The 19,711-nt window shown below is 45.8% G+C and overlaps 1 protein-coding gene across 1 annotated transcript; it reads left to right on the top strand.

The window, feature by feature from the left end:
* The first annotated feature begins 1,035 nt into the window (after window positions 1-1,035).
* Window positions 1,036-19,499, top strand: VTCN1 (V-set domain containing T cell activation inhibitor 1). The gene is made up of 6 exons (XM_067546367.1): window positions 1,036-1,067; window positions 7,569-7,633; window positions 10,964-11,311; window positions 16,998-17,276; window positions 18,407-18,573; window positions 19,309-19,499. Exons 1-5 carry the CDS (start codon window positions 1,036-1,038, stop codon window positions 18,526-18,528), a joined length of 846 nt encoding a protein of 281 aa, XP_067402468.1. The 3' UTR covers window positions 18,529-18,573; window positions 19,309-19,499.
* Window positions 19,500-19,711: the final 212 nt, after the last annotated feature.

Consider the following 19,711-nt stretch of genomic DNA (forward strand, 5'->3'; position numbering starts at 1 on the left):
CCACACACAAATTTGGGCTCTGCTACCTGACACAAGCAGCTTGCATTCCTCTTCCCACAGGTCCACTCTTCTCTGCCACACAGAACTGCCCCTCCATGTCAGAGCAAGAAGAGAAAGTGCTTCAGGGTCTGTGCTTCCTGTTAGCCTTTGTGGGCTCTGCAGGCCTGGCACTAGCAGGATCCAGGATAGGAAGGGGGTGGGAAACAGGAAATGGTTTGGTCCAAGGGAATTAAATGGAGAAGAGCAGCAACAAAAGTGCATGTCTTAGGGGAAAAAGAAGCTGCCATTGGATTTTAAGTCCTCAGATGTAGGGTGGGCAGAGGTGGGAGATTACCAGGGAGGAAAAAAGTTGGGTGTTAGAGAGGGAACATGTACCACCCTCTACTGTGATGGAGCCTATGGGTCCACGTGATTACTTTAGCATAAAATAGGCAGATGCTGCGGCGCATGCTCAGTGCAGATGGACACAAAATGGGGGTGAGGAGCATGCTCAGTGTACGCTGAATGTCTGTTGATTTTAACAGTAGGCCTCTAGCAAACTTGAGTATAATGTAGACCCCCCGCCCTCGTGGTGATTTTTGCCATTTTATAACTTGGTCTTATCTGAATGGATTCGCATGGGAGCAGCAAAAGGCCCCTCTCTGACCCCAGGACTAGCCCCCTTCCAATTTTCACGTCCCTGTTGCAAATTTTGGAAGCTCTAAGAATTCCTCAAAAAAAAAGTTGGAAATATTTTTATAACGGGACGTGTTAGGCAACTTTAACAAGGGGGCAAGGGTGCTGTTCTATAATACTGAAAAATCTCTGCCTTCTTGCTGTGATGGTGTCTGATGGGAAGCCTGATCACGTCCCGATGGCTTCCTCATACCTCAGCTTTCCCCACCTGGAGTCACCACTCCTTAGCTGAGTTCAGCTATTTAAGCAGAGTAGCTGGAAGGTAGAAGAATGTGTCTCAAAGGAAAAGAGGCTACACTGAATACCGCACTGGATTGTTATGCACCCAACTCTTTCCCTGTGTGAACCAGTCCCATTACCATGGCTTCGCTGGGTCAGATCATTTTCTGGAGGTACCATACAGTCTTTATCTGCTTTTGGAGATAAAGGAGGGAGGGAATTGTTCTCTGTTTATTTCATTATGGGAGGTCTAGTCTCCCCTGCCATATCTGGCTATTGGGCTTTGGGAACTTTTGTTCAGCTTTGGTGAGAGGAATTCTTTGCCATTTGGCTCAATATCATGCTCTTGAGTTGCTTATAGCATTCACGCGTTTTGAGTTGTTGTGTGGGAAGTATGACGGCTAACTCAGTCATTGATATAAGAAACAGACTAGGTGCCTTAAACTGAGGTATTCATGGTCCCAGATCCCAGTGTGCTATAGTTAGTGGTTACAGCAAAAATGAAGACTTATTTCCAGTGAAACGAGTAAGTCTTGTTTACAACACCTCAGAGCTGCATGCTGTTAGAAGGCAGGGATGTAAATGGCTTTGGAGGGCCTCTGTATTTCTTCTGTCAGTATCGAGAAAATTGTGCAAATCTCCCACAAATCAGTGTGTTAGAGCGAGTAACTCACAGTCCGTTCAGCAGTATATTTTCTGTGTCTCTCAGCACAACTGTTAATTCCTGTGTCACAGTGATGCTTATTCGGAGGTGGAAGGAAGAGAAAAGGGATTCATCTATTTGTTCAATAATGCTTCTAAAAATCAAAATAAAATATTCACAGAGCATAGATTCCCAGGGAAATTCATAATGCGATAGAAAGTTTATCACACATAGGTTGCCTGGTCTCCAGGCCAGTAAGGGCTGAAAATAATTTCTATCAGACAGCAATTTGGTGGCCCCCATGTGAAATGCCTTGGAAGACTCAGTCCCCTTTCTAATGAACAGATGCCGGTCTCATAAAATCACCACCACAAATGGTGCTTTGGTGACTGTCTTTGCAGAGAAGCCAATTGTTTAATGAGGCATGGACACTGAACTTTTTTCATCTCTGTAGACATGGCTCTTCTGGTCTGGATTAAGGCACATTAGCAGAGTGGCACGTGGGGAGCCTGTGCTAATATTTATTCTGTTGATAGGACTTCAGTTCTTAGGGCTGTCAGTCCAGTACTAAATTCCCTTAAGTGGGCCACAGAGGTAGAATGCCATGTGCGTGAAAGAACGAAACCCCTAGAACAACCTAGTTCCTGTGACCCTTGCCACGTTTTCCTAAATTCCTTGCATGAGAACAGCCTCCTCCTGCTGCGAGATAACAAATAACCATTGTATTTGTAAAGCGTCTGACCTGGGCTGCTAATGTGCTCAGGGTATTGTGAATCAATTTCATCATAAGCTGTGAGAGCAACACGATAATAAGCTGTGGTGATAGTTGCGTAATGTACTATCAGAAATATCAAGTGAATATCTTCTTTTTTGTGCATTTGGAATGCACTTAACAGGCAACTCTGTTATTAACCGGCCTGTGGTCCTGACTAACCACCTGCGACCAGCCTGACTGGTTTTGTGAGAGGAACAATAGCTGATTAGTGTGACAAATGAGCCCTCGTCCCTTAATTCTTTCAGAATAATCACACTGCCTGTGTTGGCTAATAGCTGCCTCAGTAATATGCAGCTGAAGTAGCAGAAGGAGAAGCTGGAAACAGAGCTGATGATTCCCAAAAGAGAAGGGCTCCTGCGTGTCTGTGCCTCTTAGAACTAAGCTTGATGCTTCAGATGCTTAGGAATGGTCTAAGACTATACCCCACTCTCACGAAAGTTTACTCTTTCCAGCCAGGTTAAAACTGGAGATGATGGGGAATTGAAATCTCTGCCGCTTGTCACAGGTCAACTGACCCTCTTTAATTATCAAAGGCCCCAAAACTTTTTCAACACAGTTAAAAATGCCCAGCGCCGCTTATGCCCTTTCAGAATGTGGAGAATGGCTAAACAAGCTTCTGAAAACCAGGAAAGCTTCAGTCCCAACACCTTGTGCGAAGGTCCAGTAGATGACATGGTTTAACAGAGATTCTGTTCCACAATCACACATCATCGGGTAAGAAATAGAAAGCACAGTTCACAGTGCCATCTGGCTATTACGAAGTGTAAGGACAGAGCCCAAGATGTCCTTATTCTGGCCAGTTATGAATATTGCCATGGAAGAGAAGATATCCAAGAGTGGCGAAGGCAGACTGCAAAAGATCCATTGAAAACCCGATTGCCTTTGCTCATGTTTGGTGCAGATCTATTTGAAGTCAATAGGAAAGAGTCACTTTTATTGTGGACTACTGAACATTTAAAAAAACTGAATTGTTGCAAACACATCAACTATGATTAGTAAACACAGTTCGTAAATCACACTTAGGACTCAACTTCAATTAATAAAGGATAAAGGATCACAGGCCTTTATCCAAAAGCAACAAAGGATTTGGGGTGCTTTAATTTCTGGATGTTCTACTTAGGATATCCAAAGGGACCTGTTTTTTCCGAGGGTGAGCACGCAGCACTTTCAGCAAATCAGGCCATCTCAAGCCGGCACCCAAAACTCAAGAAAACCAAAATCACTAAAAAAAAACCCCCCCGAGTCCTGTAGCACTTTAAAGACTAACAAATTTAATTTCTGCATGCATAAGCTTCGTGGGCTGCAACCCACTTTGTCAGATGAAGTCTTTAAAGTGCTACAGGACTCTCATTGTTTTTGCTGTATACAGACTAACATGGCTACCCCCTCTGGAACTTTTCACCAAAATCACTAACTGCTTTTGAAAATCTCAGCTGCAGTTCACGAGAGGTTCTTTTGACAATCCTCTTTGCTATATCAGTTTGTGCCCTGGTGGATTCAAAGGTTCATGTCTTAGCACAGTTAAAATATCACAACACAGCTCTGTAAGGATGGCGTTCCCATAGAGAATGATTTTCAGTCAAAGCAGAAGATTGCTGTGACTTACATTGGCTGAATGGCTGCTTAGAATAGAATGAAGGACATATTACCCTGCAAGCAAGTGGGAAAGGGAGTAGGCAGGACCTTGTCTCTGCCAGCTCCCTGCCCCTGGCCGGAGTAGCTGGCCAGCCACTGTAGGGAAGTTAGCTACTTCCTTTCAAGGGCTGCAATAACTTACTTCCCCACTCAGAACAGAGGAGGAAGTGAGTGTGCTTAGGAAGGGACCCTTTGCCCCACAGTGCCCCGTGGGCGGAGCTGGCCCTTATTCAGGGATGAGTCAGAGGAACAATGCAGCCCAGAGAGTTTGGCTCTCCACCAGTAACTAAGGGCTAGATTATATCTTCTAAGTGGCAGCTGCCATTTGATACCTGACAAAACCACATCCATTTTTGTTTCAGTACAAAATGGGGCACAAATCATCCAAAAAGAGGGTTCAAACCTGAAAAAGTGGCCCCCCTGTAGATGAGATACAGAGGGACTGATCATGAGACCTTTACTCATGTTGAGAAGTATCTTAAACCTTGATTAGCTCCATAGAAATCAATGGATCTACTGGAGGAAGAAGGCACTATACTGCATAAGGAAGGATGTCAGAGTCTGGCCCAGAGCAATGCAGTGTGAACAATGGCTTGCCCAAGGTCACACAGTGAGTCTGGATCATAACTCAGGTGTCCCAGTATGATGCTCAGTCCACTAGACCGTACTGCTGCTCTAATAGGACAGTCCTCTCTTTGCCTGGTTTGACTCCTTTCCGGTACTGGGACGAAACCAGATATGGTTTTGTCTGGTGTCAGGTGGGGGTGTGATGTTGACAGACTTGGTGCCAGTTCATGTAAGAGTCTCATGCCAATCCACTTGTGTATTAGCATAGATCAAAGTAATGGTTAGATATACGAGTGTATTGGGTGTTTAAACTTCATGAAAACGAATGGGATGTTATTTTCATTGTTTTCCCTTATCTATATCCTGTTATCATGTACTGGCAAACATTTACATTGTATATACCCCCGTAACTAAATAACGCATCAAAGGAGAAAGCAACCTTTTGAAATGCAAATGAAGAACTGAAACAGAAAATGCTAATTCCAAAGCAAGTGGTCATTGCGTGTGATGAGCGAGGGCAAGGACTCTAAGTGCATTCCTCCCTCATCCTCATCAAAGGAAAAGGCCACTGTCAGCTTGGTTTCTGTGAGAAGAAGCTATAAATTGGATTCATAGAAAGATCCTTTTTCTCTGACTGTTTGGATTCTTACAGGGAAGATGCAAAGCCGAGAAAATAGCTACTGATAATAGATTGCTTTCCATAGAGTCTGTATGCACAGATTTCTCTCTGGGTGGGCAAATGGTTATTGGGAAAGGGTTCTGCTTGGTCGCTATACAGTGAATCTTGTTTTTACATGTGATGTGCCCAGATGCCCTGGCCATGGGTGGGCTGTAAAATAGAGACTACAGATAAAATGGACAGGCCTTTGGTTTCACGGTCCACCTCTCTGTCAGGGTGTGTGTCTATATGGCAGGTGGAGATGTGAGTGCATCTTTTGTTGGCATAACCGAGCTAGCTTTGATCTAGTTAAATTAAAGCTCGCTCGAGTAACAATAGCAACAGCAAAGTAATGCAACCCTGCATACAGACTCTGTGGACAGCAATCTATTAACAGCAGCTTTTTTCCCTGGGGAGGAGAGATAAGAGAGCTGTTTATTTCTGGCTGCTTCATTTGTGAGTAATCGCTCTAGATTGCACTCATCAGCTGTGATCTAGCTCGATCAAAACTATCTCGGGTGTACCTATACATGCTGCAATCACAGTTCCTGATACCCTAAGACAGCATGCTCCAGCACTGCACTGGGGCAGATTTAATCCTCACCACCACTTTCTGCAGCTCTCTGGGTTTTTCTTGGAAGTCTCCCAGCAAAGTACCAAGCAGGCCTGAACCCGGTCAGCACGTGAGATCTGAAAAGCTCACAGGGTTGGGTGGTATGGCTGCAGGCCAAGGAACAAGTGTGTGAGTAGCTATCAAGTGTGCATCAGACCTGTTCAGTATAAACCAGGCAGGAAAACCTGCTTCAGAGCTCGATCCAGCTGCAGAAGGATGGTGACTCTGTCAAGGCCGCTAAACTGTTACAACTGCTCAGTGCTCCTCTCCTTGGAGCTCCGGTGTTATCGGCACCAGCAGAGAGTGCAGCAGACCTCAGTGTTACTCATAGGGAAGGACCACAGGCGCGGTTCGGTGACAAAGGCACCCAGCAAGGTTTATTGCCCTCAAGGCATAGTCCTAAGGACTCGCACAAGGACATTAACACATGAGTGCCCCGTGGCAAGGAGCAGCTCAATTAGCAGCAGGATTCTGTGCTGTCCCCTCGGCCACACAAAGGATTAAGGCGAGGTGCCCCGATGCCTATAGATGGAGCCAAATGACTGGGATACACAACTTGCATACCACCTTACGTGTTTTATGACATTCGTTTTGTTACCTCCCCTTGTACCTTGTTCCTGATATCTTGGACAAAACATCCCTACTTGTTATTCTTGTCTTGTACTAGATTGGGGTGTATCTGTACTAGCCTTCTGGCGTGTGTTTACAGAAATATTTAGTGCCTAGACTTCTTAGCAGGCCTATTTTTTAGCAATGCTAGCAGCAACTTTGCCAAGTTCGTGTAGTGGGCAGTGAACTTGTAAGTATCCGCTTTAATGCATGGCCTGACTTTGGTTCACAGCTTCTGATTCAGGCCCCAGGTCTTGCACCAGGCCCAGTGCTCCAGGCTTTTGCTCTCTCTCACACCTGCAAGATGCTGTGGTTTCTGGCCCGACTCAACAAAGCACTTAAACATGTGCTTAATTTTGTGTGTGTGTGAGTAGTTCCGTGGGCTTCAGCAGGCTCCCGGCATGCTTCCAGCTGAATGCGTGTAAGTGATTTACTGTGCCAAGGACAGAGTGCTGAGTAACTTGCAGGATCAAGCCCCCAAAGCTCTGGCTAAGGTGTCAGAGGGAACCAAAGAGCTGGAAGGGCTCAGTTTACTGGCCAGGGAGGGCAGATACTACTCACTGGATCTGTCTGAGACTGTGCAGTGGGCTTCCCCAAGAACCAGGAACCATCATAAACCTCATCCACCTGCCACTCCAAGGGCAAGGTGCCATTCATTGTCTTTGACTTCTCTGACATAAACATAGAACACGTGTATTAAAAAACAAACGCGAAAAGCACCAGCAAACCGCTGCTAATACAAGACTCTCCACTGCACATGTGTTTTCCCCCGAGGAGGGGATGAGAGAACAAACACCACAATGCAGCTTAATGCACTACTGGAAAAAGCTCAGAGACTGCAGACCAGAATAAGAACCTCTATAGACTAGATATGTTAACAAAGGAAGAAATACTAATGGATGGGGTGAGCCAGCCTTTCTCAGTTTACAGTCCTGACTGGACCGCCCTCCCCCAGCTACTGGTGCACTTCATTCCTGGCCTGCACAACTCACTGCTACTCCAGTCCTGCAGATGCCCCCACGATGCCAGTCCTCCTCACTTTAGACCTGCAGTGCCACCTGCTATCCCAGCTCTGATTTTCTTCCTTGAGCTGAGACTGATAACTATGCCCAGTTGTGTGGTGATTTTATGATTTAGAGGAGTCTGAAATCATTTTGTTTGTTTTTTTAAATAGCATGATCACCATCATCATCATCCTGGTAGCAGTGATTGTGCTGATCGTCAGCTTTGGTGTTTCAGGTATGTGATTTCTTGGATTTCTTCCTGACAGCATTTTTTTCCCTGATGTGAATGTAGTTCTGTTGCGGCCGAGTTGGCGCTTTGCCGCTGGGTAATCCTCCAGCCGCAGGATGGATCTGTGAGCTTGCGTCACCTGAGATTTTAGGCTCCTTGTTAATCTCCGAACATTTCAGTATTGGTGAGTCTGCGATAACTTTTTTGAACTGAGGCTGGGGTCCTGCATTCTACTCCGGGCTCAGCCCCAGGGTGCTGTGTAGTATCTGGTAAGTCACTTCGTTGTGTCAGTTTCCCCTCTGTGGAAAAAAACAGTATGTGGTCATGTAATTAAAGACTGTGTTATATTGTCTATGCACAAGAGGGGTGAATTAAGGTTACACAGACCACTTTATTTTGTCATCTCCTACCTTCGAGGGTTTCACTTTGCAATCTTAATTGCATTCTTTTCATATAGTTTGTTTTGTATATGACTTCCTTGGGCTTTAGCAAGGAAATAACAAACTCTGTTTATAAGCAACTCTCATGACCCCCTCTCACACATTATTATGAGGGGCTGCACACACAACCACCAGCTCCGCTACACATTTGGAGCTTGATTAACTGAGCAGCTCTGTTAGCTGATAGCAGGTGCAGGCTGCTATGCTCTGTGGACTCTCTGTTACAGGATGCATAATACATTATAACAGTGGATTACATATGCAGGGAAAATCCATTCTGCCGCCAGTGTAGCCAAGTACGTAGAAGCCTTGCGGCTAAATAGCTCTACCAAATTAGAGTGCTAAGTTCTATTCCTAGTTCTGCTGTAATATTGCAGTGTGTGAAGCCTTGTTGCAATGTGAAAGAGACAGTGAGTGGATGACGTGAAACGTGATCTTCTGGCTCCCAGTCCAGTGCACCTTTCCCATACCCTATGAGATTGGGTGGGGTGAGATGAAGGAAGAACAGAAGGATCCATTTTGCCTATGATTCTATTCAGGTTTTTATATGGCCCTGATCATGTTACTGAGCACCCTCTAGAAGTACATAAGGTGACATGATTAGTCATCTGTCACGTGGCTGTTCTGTCTTTCTTCCTCTTCCCAAGGAGAAAGGATGTGTTTTATGCTTTGTTTGGTTTCAAATAATGTAATCTGTACGCGTCGCTATGAGTACTCAAGCCAGCAGCTTGAAGAAATGCCCCTGGAGTGGAAGGTGTTGAGCTTTGTGATGCTCCTCGTCCCTGAGGTTGTTCATGCCACAGTTTTGGATCAGCTGCTGAGAAAGTTCTGCAAAGAGGAGCTCTAGCGTTGTGTGGGCAATTCCATTGTGCCTGAGGGAGGGAGGTGTCAACCAGCGTCCTCATTGCAGAGCTTTAGGCAGCCTTTTAGGTAGCTTGATCCCAAACTATTGAGGCCTAGAACTGGATTTGCTATTCTGTGGGAAGCCAGCGTAAAGAGCAAGGTTAGGTTTGGCATGCTTACGGTAGCCAGCATTGCTGAGGAGACGTGCTGCTGCCTTCTGAGCTAACTGGAGTTTCCTGACAGCTGAGGGCTTCTGGCCAAGATATATGGCATTGCCATGGTCCAGATGGGAGGAGACAAAGGCATTTATTACTGAGGCCAGGTCATCATCTGCCAGGATGGGGAACAGTCTCCTGACCTGCTGTAGACGATAGAACATGCTTCTTGCAGTCGGAGATAGAACAGGTTGCTTGTCTGTGTCCCATTCAGAGGTCCAGTTCTGTGCAACCACAGGAAAAAAATAAGGGCAATCAGGAGGAAGAACTGTGTTTACGATCGATATAATAAAATTGGGAGGCCAGGTAGCCAGCCAGGATGGCCCTAAGCAAATGTCTATCTCCAACTCCCACAGCACATTTGATGCCATCTCTTTTTCAAAAGTGTTATGCATATTACTGGTTGTGTCATTTGGTAGGTACATGCTCCATTATATAAAGCCTTTTTAAAATTGGCTTTGTTCACTTGCATTTATTCTTTCCCCATTTAATGCCCTTCAGTTGTTTTTTTTTTTTCCTCTTACTTCTGCTCTGTATGTTATCTTTTCTTCCATCTTTTTGGTCTATTTTCCTCTCCATATCACTGTTCTATATTCCCTTCTCTTCTCCTTCTTTCCCCTTCCTATACAATGTTTCTCTTCTTCCTTCTCCCAAATTTCCAATTTCTCTGTCCTCTTCCACTATCAATTCTTTCCTCGACTTCTCTTCATGTGTCTGAACAGCACCTAGCACAATGTGGGGCCTCTGGAAGCCAGTGTAATACAAATAAAACTAATAATAAAGGAGAGAGAGGGCCTTCACTGTCTGACACAGTGCTCCTGGTTTGTTGCCTTACGTACCTGCCTCGTTAGTCATTGGCCAACACATTCTTCCCTTTTAAATTCAGTCTCCTTCCTTCTCTTCTCATTTCTTCCATCTGGATATAGGATGAACCAACCTGCCAGGTTGCCTTGGGTGTGAACCAAAGAGAATAGTTTTGTCCTAGAAGGGAAAGACCTTGAGCTAGGAATTCACTGGACTATGAGTCCATCAATAGACAGGGTAGAGTCAGCCCTGCCTCTGAGCATGATGGGAAATAATCTTACAAACCACCTGAAGTCTCGGTAGGGTATTTTGGGTGAGAGTCTTTAGAAGAGTGTTGCACAGAAAGAGCCTCTGGCTCAGGCAAGGAGTTTATTCCCAAGGTGATCTGCTAGGACAAAAGTTGGAAACTCTGTGGACACCTGTTCCTCTGTATTGGAAAACAGTAGTCCTGAAGAAGGAAAATGCTGATTTGCTAGATCCCACTGCTGGTGGAATGTTGGCCTTTTATTTTTCTCTTTGAACGCTACATCGCTGTAGAATGAGGAGTTTGCTGTTTGCAATAGTTTTGGTGAATACCTATATTTATTGGAGGAATAGAAAGAGACCCTGACCGACAAAAGCTTTTATCAAAAGATATTTATATCTAAACTTTTAAAAAAGAGGCAGTGAGAAAAATCCCCTATAAATGTAATCAAGCTAATAGGGAACATGCTTTTATAACATTTATAGAAACTTTTTTTTTTTTGTCCTTTTGATAGGAACTGCTTTTCAGAGTGGAAACAAATTGTTTTGTATAAAGCCTTTTTACAAAACAAATCTCAGGAACCAGACTCCAGTAGCACAGACCAGACTAGGATCTGTAGTAGCAAGCTACTAGGCGCCCTTCTGAGGTGATTAAAGGCATTCTGCCTCTGGCCTCGTCATTCATAATTTAGCAAGAGCCTGTGAATACTGAGAGTGTTCTGGCTTGTTGCTGTCTTTTACACATCCCATTGTCGTGGCCCGGGCATTGAACGTTTGCTCTTTTATTTCAGGGCGCCGCTCCATCAGTGTCACCACTCTAACCGCAGCTGGGAACATCGGGGAAGATGGCATCTTGGGCTGCACTTTTGAACCTGACGTCAAGCTCAGCAACATAGAAATTCGGTGGGCTAAAGCTGGGGTCTCTGGGATGGTGCATGAGTTTAAAGGCGGCAAGGACCATCTAAAAGACCAGGATGAAATGTTCAAGGGCCGGACCGCGGTATTTGCAGAGCAGGTGATTGGTGGGAATGCCTCCTTGGTGCTGAGAAATGTGCAGCTCTCCGATGCTGGTGCTTACAGGTGCTCTGTCACCACATCCAAAGGGAATGCAGAAGCAGGGCTGGAATATAAGACTGGAGGTGAGGAAAATCTAGTGGGAGAGCCAAAAACACAAACAAAACCCAGAAGGAGTTGTTTCTGGAGTTCTGTTACTTGTGAAAGGCCTAGCTAATGCAGATAGGCCCCATGCAAATTGAGCTGCGCGGCTCTGCTCATACATCAGAATCCTCACATTTAGCATCCTCTTGAATTCCAGTCCGGGATTTCCACAGATCTCTGCCAGCTCATTTCTCTCCAAACAAGCAGCATCCCCTTCTCTAACAATCCTTGGACACTGTACACCTCTGTCAAGTCCTTCACTCCTGTCCTACAGCCCGGCTGCTATTCCAGTGCTGGGCCACTCCCCCACTACAGGTCTGCCAGTGCTTCTCAACCCTAACTTGCAACGCCTCTAGCAATTCTAGTCCTGAGCCTCTTCTGTGCCTTCTGCAACAAATCATTCTGTGATGTGGGCAAACCTCCTCTTGCAATCAAGGACTGTGCCAAAACCCGGTAACTTGCATTGGTACCTGTAGAGTAGTAAATTGAATCCAGGATTCTGGGGATGAATGGCAAGTCACACTACAGCCAACACTGGAATTCAGCTTCTGGAGCTATGAGAGCTTCCATTTACACATACTTGTGACCTCCCTGCAGGAGAGTTTTTGATGAGCCCTCTGGAACTGGTAAATCCTGGCATATCTCCCGAATTTACCAGTCCTTTTCAGTGCTTCCTTCTGTCTCAACTGATCCGGAGCCTTGCTGCATTTTCCCTGTCCTCTAGCAAAACATTTGAGTAAGGAAAAATGTGGGACTAGCTAAGTAATTCACTGTGGGGAATCTGAGATTTGTCTCCTACTTCAGAAACTGGTGGGTGTTTGAGACCCGGGAGTTGACAGGTTACTCTACTCTAGTGGAAGCAGAGCTGCCTGTCATGAGACTAGTGAAAGGGTCGCTTTCTACAAACACTGAACAAGGAGCTTTATTAGGCCTTGTCTACCCTGGGATTTTTGCAAGATACCTGCTGCAGATTCTGCCATGTCGGGTATTCTCAAAAAGGGAGTTACAGCCAGTTTCCTCTCTCTTTGTGTCACTCAGGGAGCAGATCTGGACAGAGAATCTGGGCCTCTGTCCTTAATTAGTCCTTATTTGTGCTAACTGTGCAGATTCACAGGGCTTTGCATTACTTTGTACATCTGTAAAATCATGCTAACTTACAGTAGCTGCAGCTGACTTCTTGTAGAGAAAATATTTCTTTCACCAGTGGCATTCTTGTCTCCAGCAGGGTATTCCTGAAATAGCAGAATTAATTTGTCCTACAGTTTGCCATCCCCTTGGTGTTCCCACTGGACTGTATTGTAAATGCCTCTGGAGAATTTCATCCGCTGCAGTTTGTCCACACTTCCCCTTGCTTCCAGAAAGCACTGAAGCAAACTCCTTCCATTCTCTTCCAGAATGAGGCATCTAGAATTATCCTTGGTTTGAACTGTATTGCTACAGGGCAAAGGATAAGAGGGCAGGGAAAGTAAACAAGAGACATGAATGTAGAAGAGTTTCCTTGAGACTTCCAGAGAAATTCAGGGACTTCCCCTCCCTTATCATGTTTTTCCTCTGGAAAATAAGATTATGCCTCATTTAGAAATATAATGTAACTTTTCCTCCATTGACTGTTTTTGCTTTTCTCAGTTGCTCAGCTGACTACACAAAGGGCCTGATTCTAACTTCATAGATGAATATTATTTAAAGAATCGAATCATCTAAGTGGTAGAGATTTCATAGGACTGCAGGTGGCTCTTGTGTAGTAATTTAGATTTTATTAATTGAATGATTGGCAAACAGAAAAGAGCTACAGGTGTGACAATCAATTCTTTGCTACTGGTAGTTCACGCAGCTCTAGTTGTGATCTGAACTATGGAAAGAAAATGCAGTTTTCCACAAACTTTGACTTTTGCTAATTTGTTCATTATTCAAAAACAGTAAGAACAAATATTTATGCTAACATTAGTGCCCGTGGGTTGGTCATACTGGGATTATTGTTTTAGGTGTTTACTAATGGATCCTTGCGATTGTTCTCTAGTGATGCTATAGTTTTTGGTCCATGATTGGATGCCTGAATCTTTTTAAAAATAGGCTTTAAATCATTAAAACAGTGGCATGTTGAAGATGGTCATGCAGATATTTCCAGTGCAAGCTTTTGCACTATCAAACAGCCACATGAATGTTTGTGACATTTCTTACTTTGTGTGAAAATTTTAGTTACTTTCATCCAAAGTTTTGACAGACTGGGTGTGTTTCATCTATCCACATTTGCCGAAAGTGAACTAAAATGATTATGAATAGCATTGCAGCTAATCTGTAGGTTTAATCACACAGAAGTTCACAGTATTCACTGAGCAGTAGTGATAACTAGCTTTCCATTACTAGCTTGATATGCTTGTTTTTTTAACCTTCCAACTTGCTCAGAAAACACACTTTCTAGCTAGAATTTCTTACGGTTGCTCTCCTGCTACAGGAGAATTTTGCAGAGCTATTTCAAGATAACCAGATAAGGTATTTTGAAGACAGGGAACTAGAGTAATCATATTTTCAAGATATAAAATCAGGAATGTGTTGGTGACATTTTTAGGGTCACAGAATAGTTATATAAAAGACAAAATGCACTTTAAAAATGCATGTTGGTGTTGCTATTGCCAGCTTCTGACTAAACAGTGGCATAAGCATTATTCTTGGACTGGAGAATATTTGTTCAGTACTTTAGTATTTCAAATTAGTTTATGATGAAACCTACATTAGAGCCACAGCTTTGCTAGAATCTACATTCAACTTTTCTCTTCACTCCAGATACTGTTCATCACACTGAACACTTATTCCACTTGATTATGTTCCATGAATCAATGAAAAACCAGGAAAAACTGAAATTATCCTGGAAAAACTGCTATATATGGCCATTGTACATAAGACCATGCTTTCAAAAGTGCTCCACATTCACAATTAGGGCTAAATTTTCAATTGTGGGTGCTGAGCACTTCTGAAAAGTCTGCCATAATGATCAGATCTACCAGTACTATAAATGAGTACAATGCCACTGAAACCAATAGTATTTCACCTGCGTATGTCATCTTTGAATTTGGTTTATGCCTGTAACGAGTTTATTTTCACTAATGCATTATATGGATTGTACATCACTGGATGTAGTTACTATGAGTCAGTACATGCCCATGGCAGCCACACACGTTTAATGTGCTTGTTGTCACATCCACACTAGGGCTACCCACAGGTGTGTGAGCGGCCATGTCTTCTGGCCATGCATCCCAGAGTTCCCAGACCCAGGCTGGGGACACCCTCATGAGCAGCCAGAGGAGTTGTGAGAGGAGCGGGCAGACTCTCATAGCTTTCATAATTTGAGGGGCTCCGCCCCCAACCACCGTCACCACTGAAAAAAAAATTCCACAACTCCTGGGGGGCTGGTCCTCCATGATAATCTTCGGTCCAGAAGCCACCAACTTTTAAAAATGTTCCAGCCCAGCCACCTGGGCCCCAATTGCAAGCCACTTTCATAGCCACCAACGTATTTGAGAGACTGCTCTGCAAACCGATGGCTGCTCTCGTTCTGGAGCATGGCGGCTGTACAGCCCCAGGAGTGCTGACCGCTGGTATAGCAGGGTGGCAGCATTACCAGCGGGGGGCTGAGCCTGCCATCCTTAGCTGAGTGAATGGCTGTATGGGCTCCTGGTGGGTGAAGTGTACACAGGCAAGCGGGATTATTAGACCAGACCCAGGGACAGAGAGTGGTAGGACTATGTCGTTCTTCAGACCAAGGCTAGTCAGCAGTGGCGCTGAACTCTCACCTAAGGAAGGCTGCTTTTCTGGCCTCTTTTGAAGAGCTCGTGCTGGCCCTGCGGCACCAGAGTACCAAGATGAGAGCCCCACGGCCTGTGCGGAAGCTGGTCTGGAGGAACTGGCTGTCGCTTGGTACAGGTCACTTGTGCACCGCTTTGGGGGTCAGTAAATCCACCGTGGACTCTGCAGTGCTGGAGACCTGTGATGCTGTAAATGCTACGCTGCAGGAACGTGTGCTGAGGCTGGCCCGAGTCCTCCTACAATCACAGTTGCCTATTTTGAATTAACATATTTTCTCTACCCTGTTGCTGTGTGAAAGGTTCTCAGAATGGGGGGGAGTGACCTGTTGACTAAGTGACGCTAGTCACATGTGAAGTAGAAAAGGGAGAGAACTCTTCTCCCCTCTAATCTGTCAATTGCAATAATGTTCGGAAGTCCTTGTCACAGCACTAAATACAACGTTCTGAGAGACGTGCCTGGATGGGCTTTGTAAAAGTGCCTGAGTTAGGAACCCAGGGGGACGTGTGCTCCTAACTCATGTAAGCATTTCTGAAACTCCCACTTTTCATTGATTGTCTCTTTAATTGTTGTACGGCCTGTTGTAACCACAGCAGTCCCAGGATATTAGAGAAACAAGGTGGGTGAGGTAATAGCTTTTGTTGGACCAACTTATGTTGAGCGAGACAAGCTTTTAAGCCAGGGGACGGCATCCTGTGGCATGCGTGACGATTTTGAGCCACGCCACTTCTGGCCTCAAGCAGCACCGCATGGCGGCCGCTCCCCCTGTCCAGCCCCGCGGCAGGTGGGGGGGCAGCGCAGCCACCACGTGGTTCTGCTTGGAGCCGGGAGCAGGTCCTGACCAGGCCCAGTGGCGCACCAACCCGCCCACTCGCTGGGTGCATCTAAGGAGCCGTGGGGCCCTGGGCGTGCAGGGGCCAGGCAGCCTTTGCCCCGCCACTGGGCAGCCGGGCAGCATCTGCCCCCTCACTCCTGCTCCCCACCGGAGGGCTGCCAGGGATGTCAGTGGTGGGTGGCTCCTCAGAGGAGGGCCCGGCCGACATCCCCCCAGGCCGGTGCCTGAGGGCATGGCCCCCTCGGTACGCCACTGCCACCACACCCGCCGTGGAGGGGTGGAAAGGGGAGAGCTGGAAAAGAGCCCGCAGACACCTCCCCCGTCACTGCTGACGATGCGGGGGGGGGGGGGTGCAAATACCAGTAGCGGCCCCTGGGCGCCGGACACCCCGTAAGCCACTGGCCAGGGCGCTGGTCCCACGGCACCTGAGAGAGGGGCAGGGAGTCGACTTGGCACGCCCCTTCCCAAAGGTTGCCGACCCGTTTTAAGCTTACACAGAGCGCTCCTTCAGGGCTGGGGAATGTACGCGCAGTGGCACGTGTACAAAACGTCTCACTCACAGCTCCCTCCGGCCACAGCAACATATATCCTGACTGCACAGCGGCGGTTACACGCCCACACAAAGGACCCATTGCTGTGAGGGGCTGAGTACTTAGCACCCACTGATTTCAGGGGGTGCTTCGTCTCTGAGAGGAGCTGCCTGCTTTCTCACAGGATCCGGCCCCAAAGCGTATGGGGCAGGGTTACTAGTGCTGCAGATAGCTCAGTGGAACTTGTTAGCTTGATAAAGCGAATTGATCAGGTTTAAGGAGTTTTAAGCTAGTCTGCACCTAGCCCCACAGTTAACTGCCTGGAACTCTGTCTGCCATGGCAGGATGAAGGCGGATACCCTGAAACAAGAGCTTCAGGTAAGTAGATACTGTACTTAGATGTTACAGTAATAGGCATTCTAGCAAATGGACACAGCAGGTGTGTAGCTGATGCCCAGAGGTTCCAGTTTTGTTCACCTGTCTTCTCTTTAACTGATTCCGCAGCTTTCAGCGTTCCAGAGGTGCAGGTGGATTACAACAGCAGCATGGACGCCCTGCGGTGTGAGGCTCCCCGGTGGTTCCCTCAACCGGTTGTGCTTTGGACCTCACACAATAACACCAGAGACAACTTGTCTGAGGTCTCCCACACCAGCTTCAAGCTGAACTCTGAGAATGTGACTTTGAAGGTGGTTTCTGTTCTGCACAACATTACAGCTAATGCTACCTACACCTGTGTAATCAAGAATGACATTGCCAAAGCTACGGGGGACATCAAAGTGACAGGTACATTCCAGCACCACCTAAAGGCATTATGGAAGGCAGGTGGGTTAACTCTGGGTATGGGCTCACGCCTTGTGGAATTTGAAGTTGGGTACAGCGCTTTTCTAGTTGCTGGTTCCAATCCAGACCCCAGCTAGAGTAGGGTGGATGGAATAGAATTCAAAACCTTCATGTTGCCATTGCTTGTTCTAAATCTAGTCCTTGCGTAGGGCTTGTCAACACATTCAGCGCTGCAGCTGCACCACTGGAGTGAAGACGCTACCATGCCGACAGGAGAGCTTCTCCTGTCGGAGTAATTAGGCCACCTCCCCCAGAGGCGGTAGTTATGCTGATGGGAAAAGCTCTCCTGTCAACATAGCATTGTCTACAGGGGGGTTAGAGTGGCATAACTGTATTGCTCAGGGGTGTGGATTTTTTTACATGCCTGAGTGATGTAGTTATACCACTGTCAAAGTTTGTAGTGTAGACCTGGTTTTAGCCAAAGGAAAATGTATCTGAGCACACCTGAAAATACTCTCACTGAGTAGTAACGTCCACAGCTCCACTGTGATGAGTCTTCAGCCTGCCTGTAATTTGGGAATAGGACTGGACCTGTCAGTCCCTGACACTAGGGGAATGGCCTCACAGTTGAGAACTTCCGTAGCCAGGCCCATTGCATTTGACTTTCTCTAACTAGAGTGTGTTTACAACAGCTTGACAAGTCAAACGGTCTCTTCTACTGCAGAGCATGGAGACAAAGCGGACAGTGAAAACATTTTGAAATTTGAAACTGTTTGATCAGCTCTCCATGGAGATAATTTCCTCTAAGAAAAAAGCAACTTCCATCAGTGGCTGACTGCAGCTGCTCCCTTTGTTTCAAGAGCAGATTGGATCTATTGGACCTTGTTATTCTGAAGAAAGGATATTTTCAGGTCTCCTTAGATAAGGTTTCCTATTCTTTGTCACGCTGAGGTTCACAGAACTGTCACAATGGGATTTTCACAGCAGTGTGCTTCCAGGGTGGGAAGCAGGATCATCCTTGACCTATGGACATTAAAGAAAGGAAACAGTGTATGCTCATCTTTCCTTTGGTGGGGACCAAATATGTGAATTGTGCCCTTCATTCTGGCAGTCTGTTTTTTCTTCCTCTACAGATTCCACCGTCAAGAAGACGGTCCATTTGCAACTACTGAACATGAACATGGCATCCGCCTCCTTATCCCCTCTTGCCCTTTATTGGATACTTCTACCTCTCATGTACCTGATGGCTTTGTAGTGCTTCATCTCCATAACAAAATGTGCAGAGGAGTTGGAATTGGAGGTAAGATTGGAAGAAGTACAGAGGAGAGATCAATGTGTGGAGACTGTCATTACCAAACCTTATTAAAGCAACAGGTTGGCTCGCAGGCCTCTCTTTATATGATAATAGTGTTTTTTGCTGGCTGAATTCCCCCCCTGCCACCTTCTGCTTTTGAAGCTAGCATTATGGATGTGCCTTTTCCTGGATTCCTTCATTCTCCCACAACCCTCCACACTTCCTGTGATTCTTTCCCTATGTTCTCTCCCCCGCCCCCTTTCCCAAATGCTCATTCTTCACTGAACCCCTTCTTCCTCCCACCCTAGCCTGCAGGTTGGAGGCTCGACAACTCAGTCAGTGCAACAGCAACAGCTAATCACCGAAAACAGAATCTCACCCCCTGTAGGACAGACAGGGGAAAAAACTTCAGTTATCTTCCCTATTGGGTTGAGAACTGTCCCTGGAGCCACCTCCAGGTTTTGAGGTAGATAGTGGGACACCCCAAATCTGAAGCTGCTGCTGCTACTCAGAGTGGGCTTTGCTGCTGTCACTGGGTTTGTTGGTTCATGGATGGGGTGAGGTGGAATAAAATTAAAAAATCAGTTAATTTATTTTTCTTGTATCTGAAAGGGGATGAATTCCACAAGGGTACCAAGCTGGATTAAGGGGGAATGAAGACGTTTCAACCAGAGAAACAGAATACATTTTCTTACCCAGATAACTTAGTGATCAAAGCTTTGGTATTATCTGTCTACGCAGGCTCTATCCGTGATCACACAGCTGGAAAAAGGATTCGCCACATTGGATCAGATCATTGGAGCCTTGAGTTCAGCATGTTAAAATAATATGCAAGTTGTGCATTCTCTTTCTTAAAAATGACCAATAACATTTGGTTACTCATGTCTCACTAATCTATCAGAATTCTCTGAATGTGTCAATAAAACAGTGGATGAAGAAGAACTGGTTGACAATTCATCTGAACTTTGTCAAAGGCTTTTCAAAAGTCCCTTACTAAAGAAGCTATATAGTCAGGATGTGAGAGGCTGGCTGAGAGAGAGAAAGCAAAGCCTACGAATAAAGGAATGTTCATCATGGCAAAGGATGAATGATGGAGTGTCACATTAGGATTAGGCTGTATAATGTATCAATAATTTGGAAAATA

Source organism: Emydura macquarii, unplaced genomic scaffold (genome assembly GCF_026122565.2).
Source record: "Emydura macquarii macquarii isolate MOO-44397 ecotype Brisbane River unplaced genomic scaffold, CSIRO-AGI_Emac_v2 contig_1119, whole genome shotgun sequence".
NCBI lineage: Eukaryota > Metazoa > Chordata > Testudines > Chelidae > Emydura > Emydura macquarii.

What these genes read in the sequence shown, in the direction of transcription:
- VTCN1 (XM_067546367.1), top strand. Translation starts at nt 1,036, where the DNA reads ATGGCTTCGCTGGGTCAGATCATTTTCTGGAG. An exon ending in GGTCAGATCATTTTCTGGAG is followed by an intron (nt 1,068 to 7,568) that starts GTACCATACAGT and finishes TTTTTTAAATAG; the next exon opens with CATGATCACCATCATCATCA. An exon ending in GCTGGAATATAAGACTGGAG is followed by an intron (nt 11,312 to 16,997) that starts GTGAGGAAAATC and finishes CTGATTCCGCAG; the next exon opens with CTTTCAGCGTTCCAGAGGTG.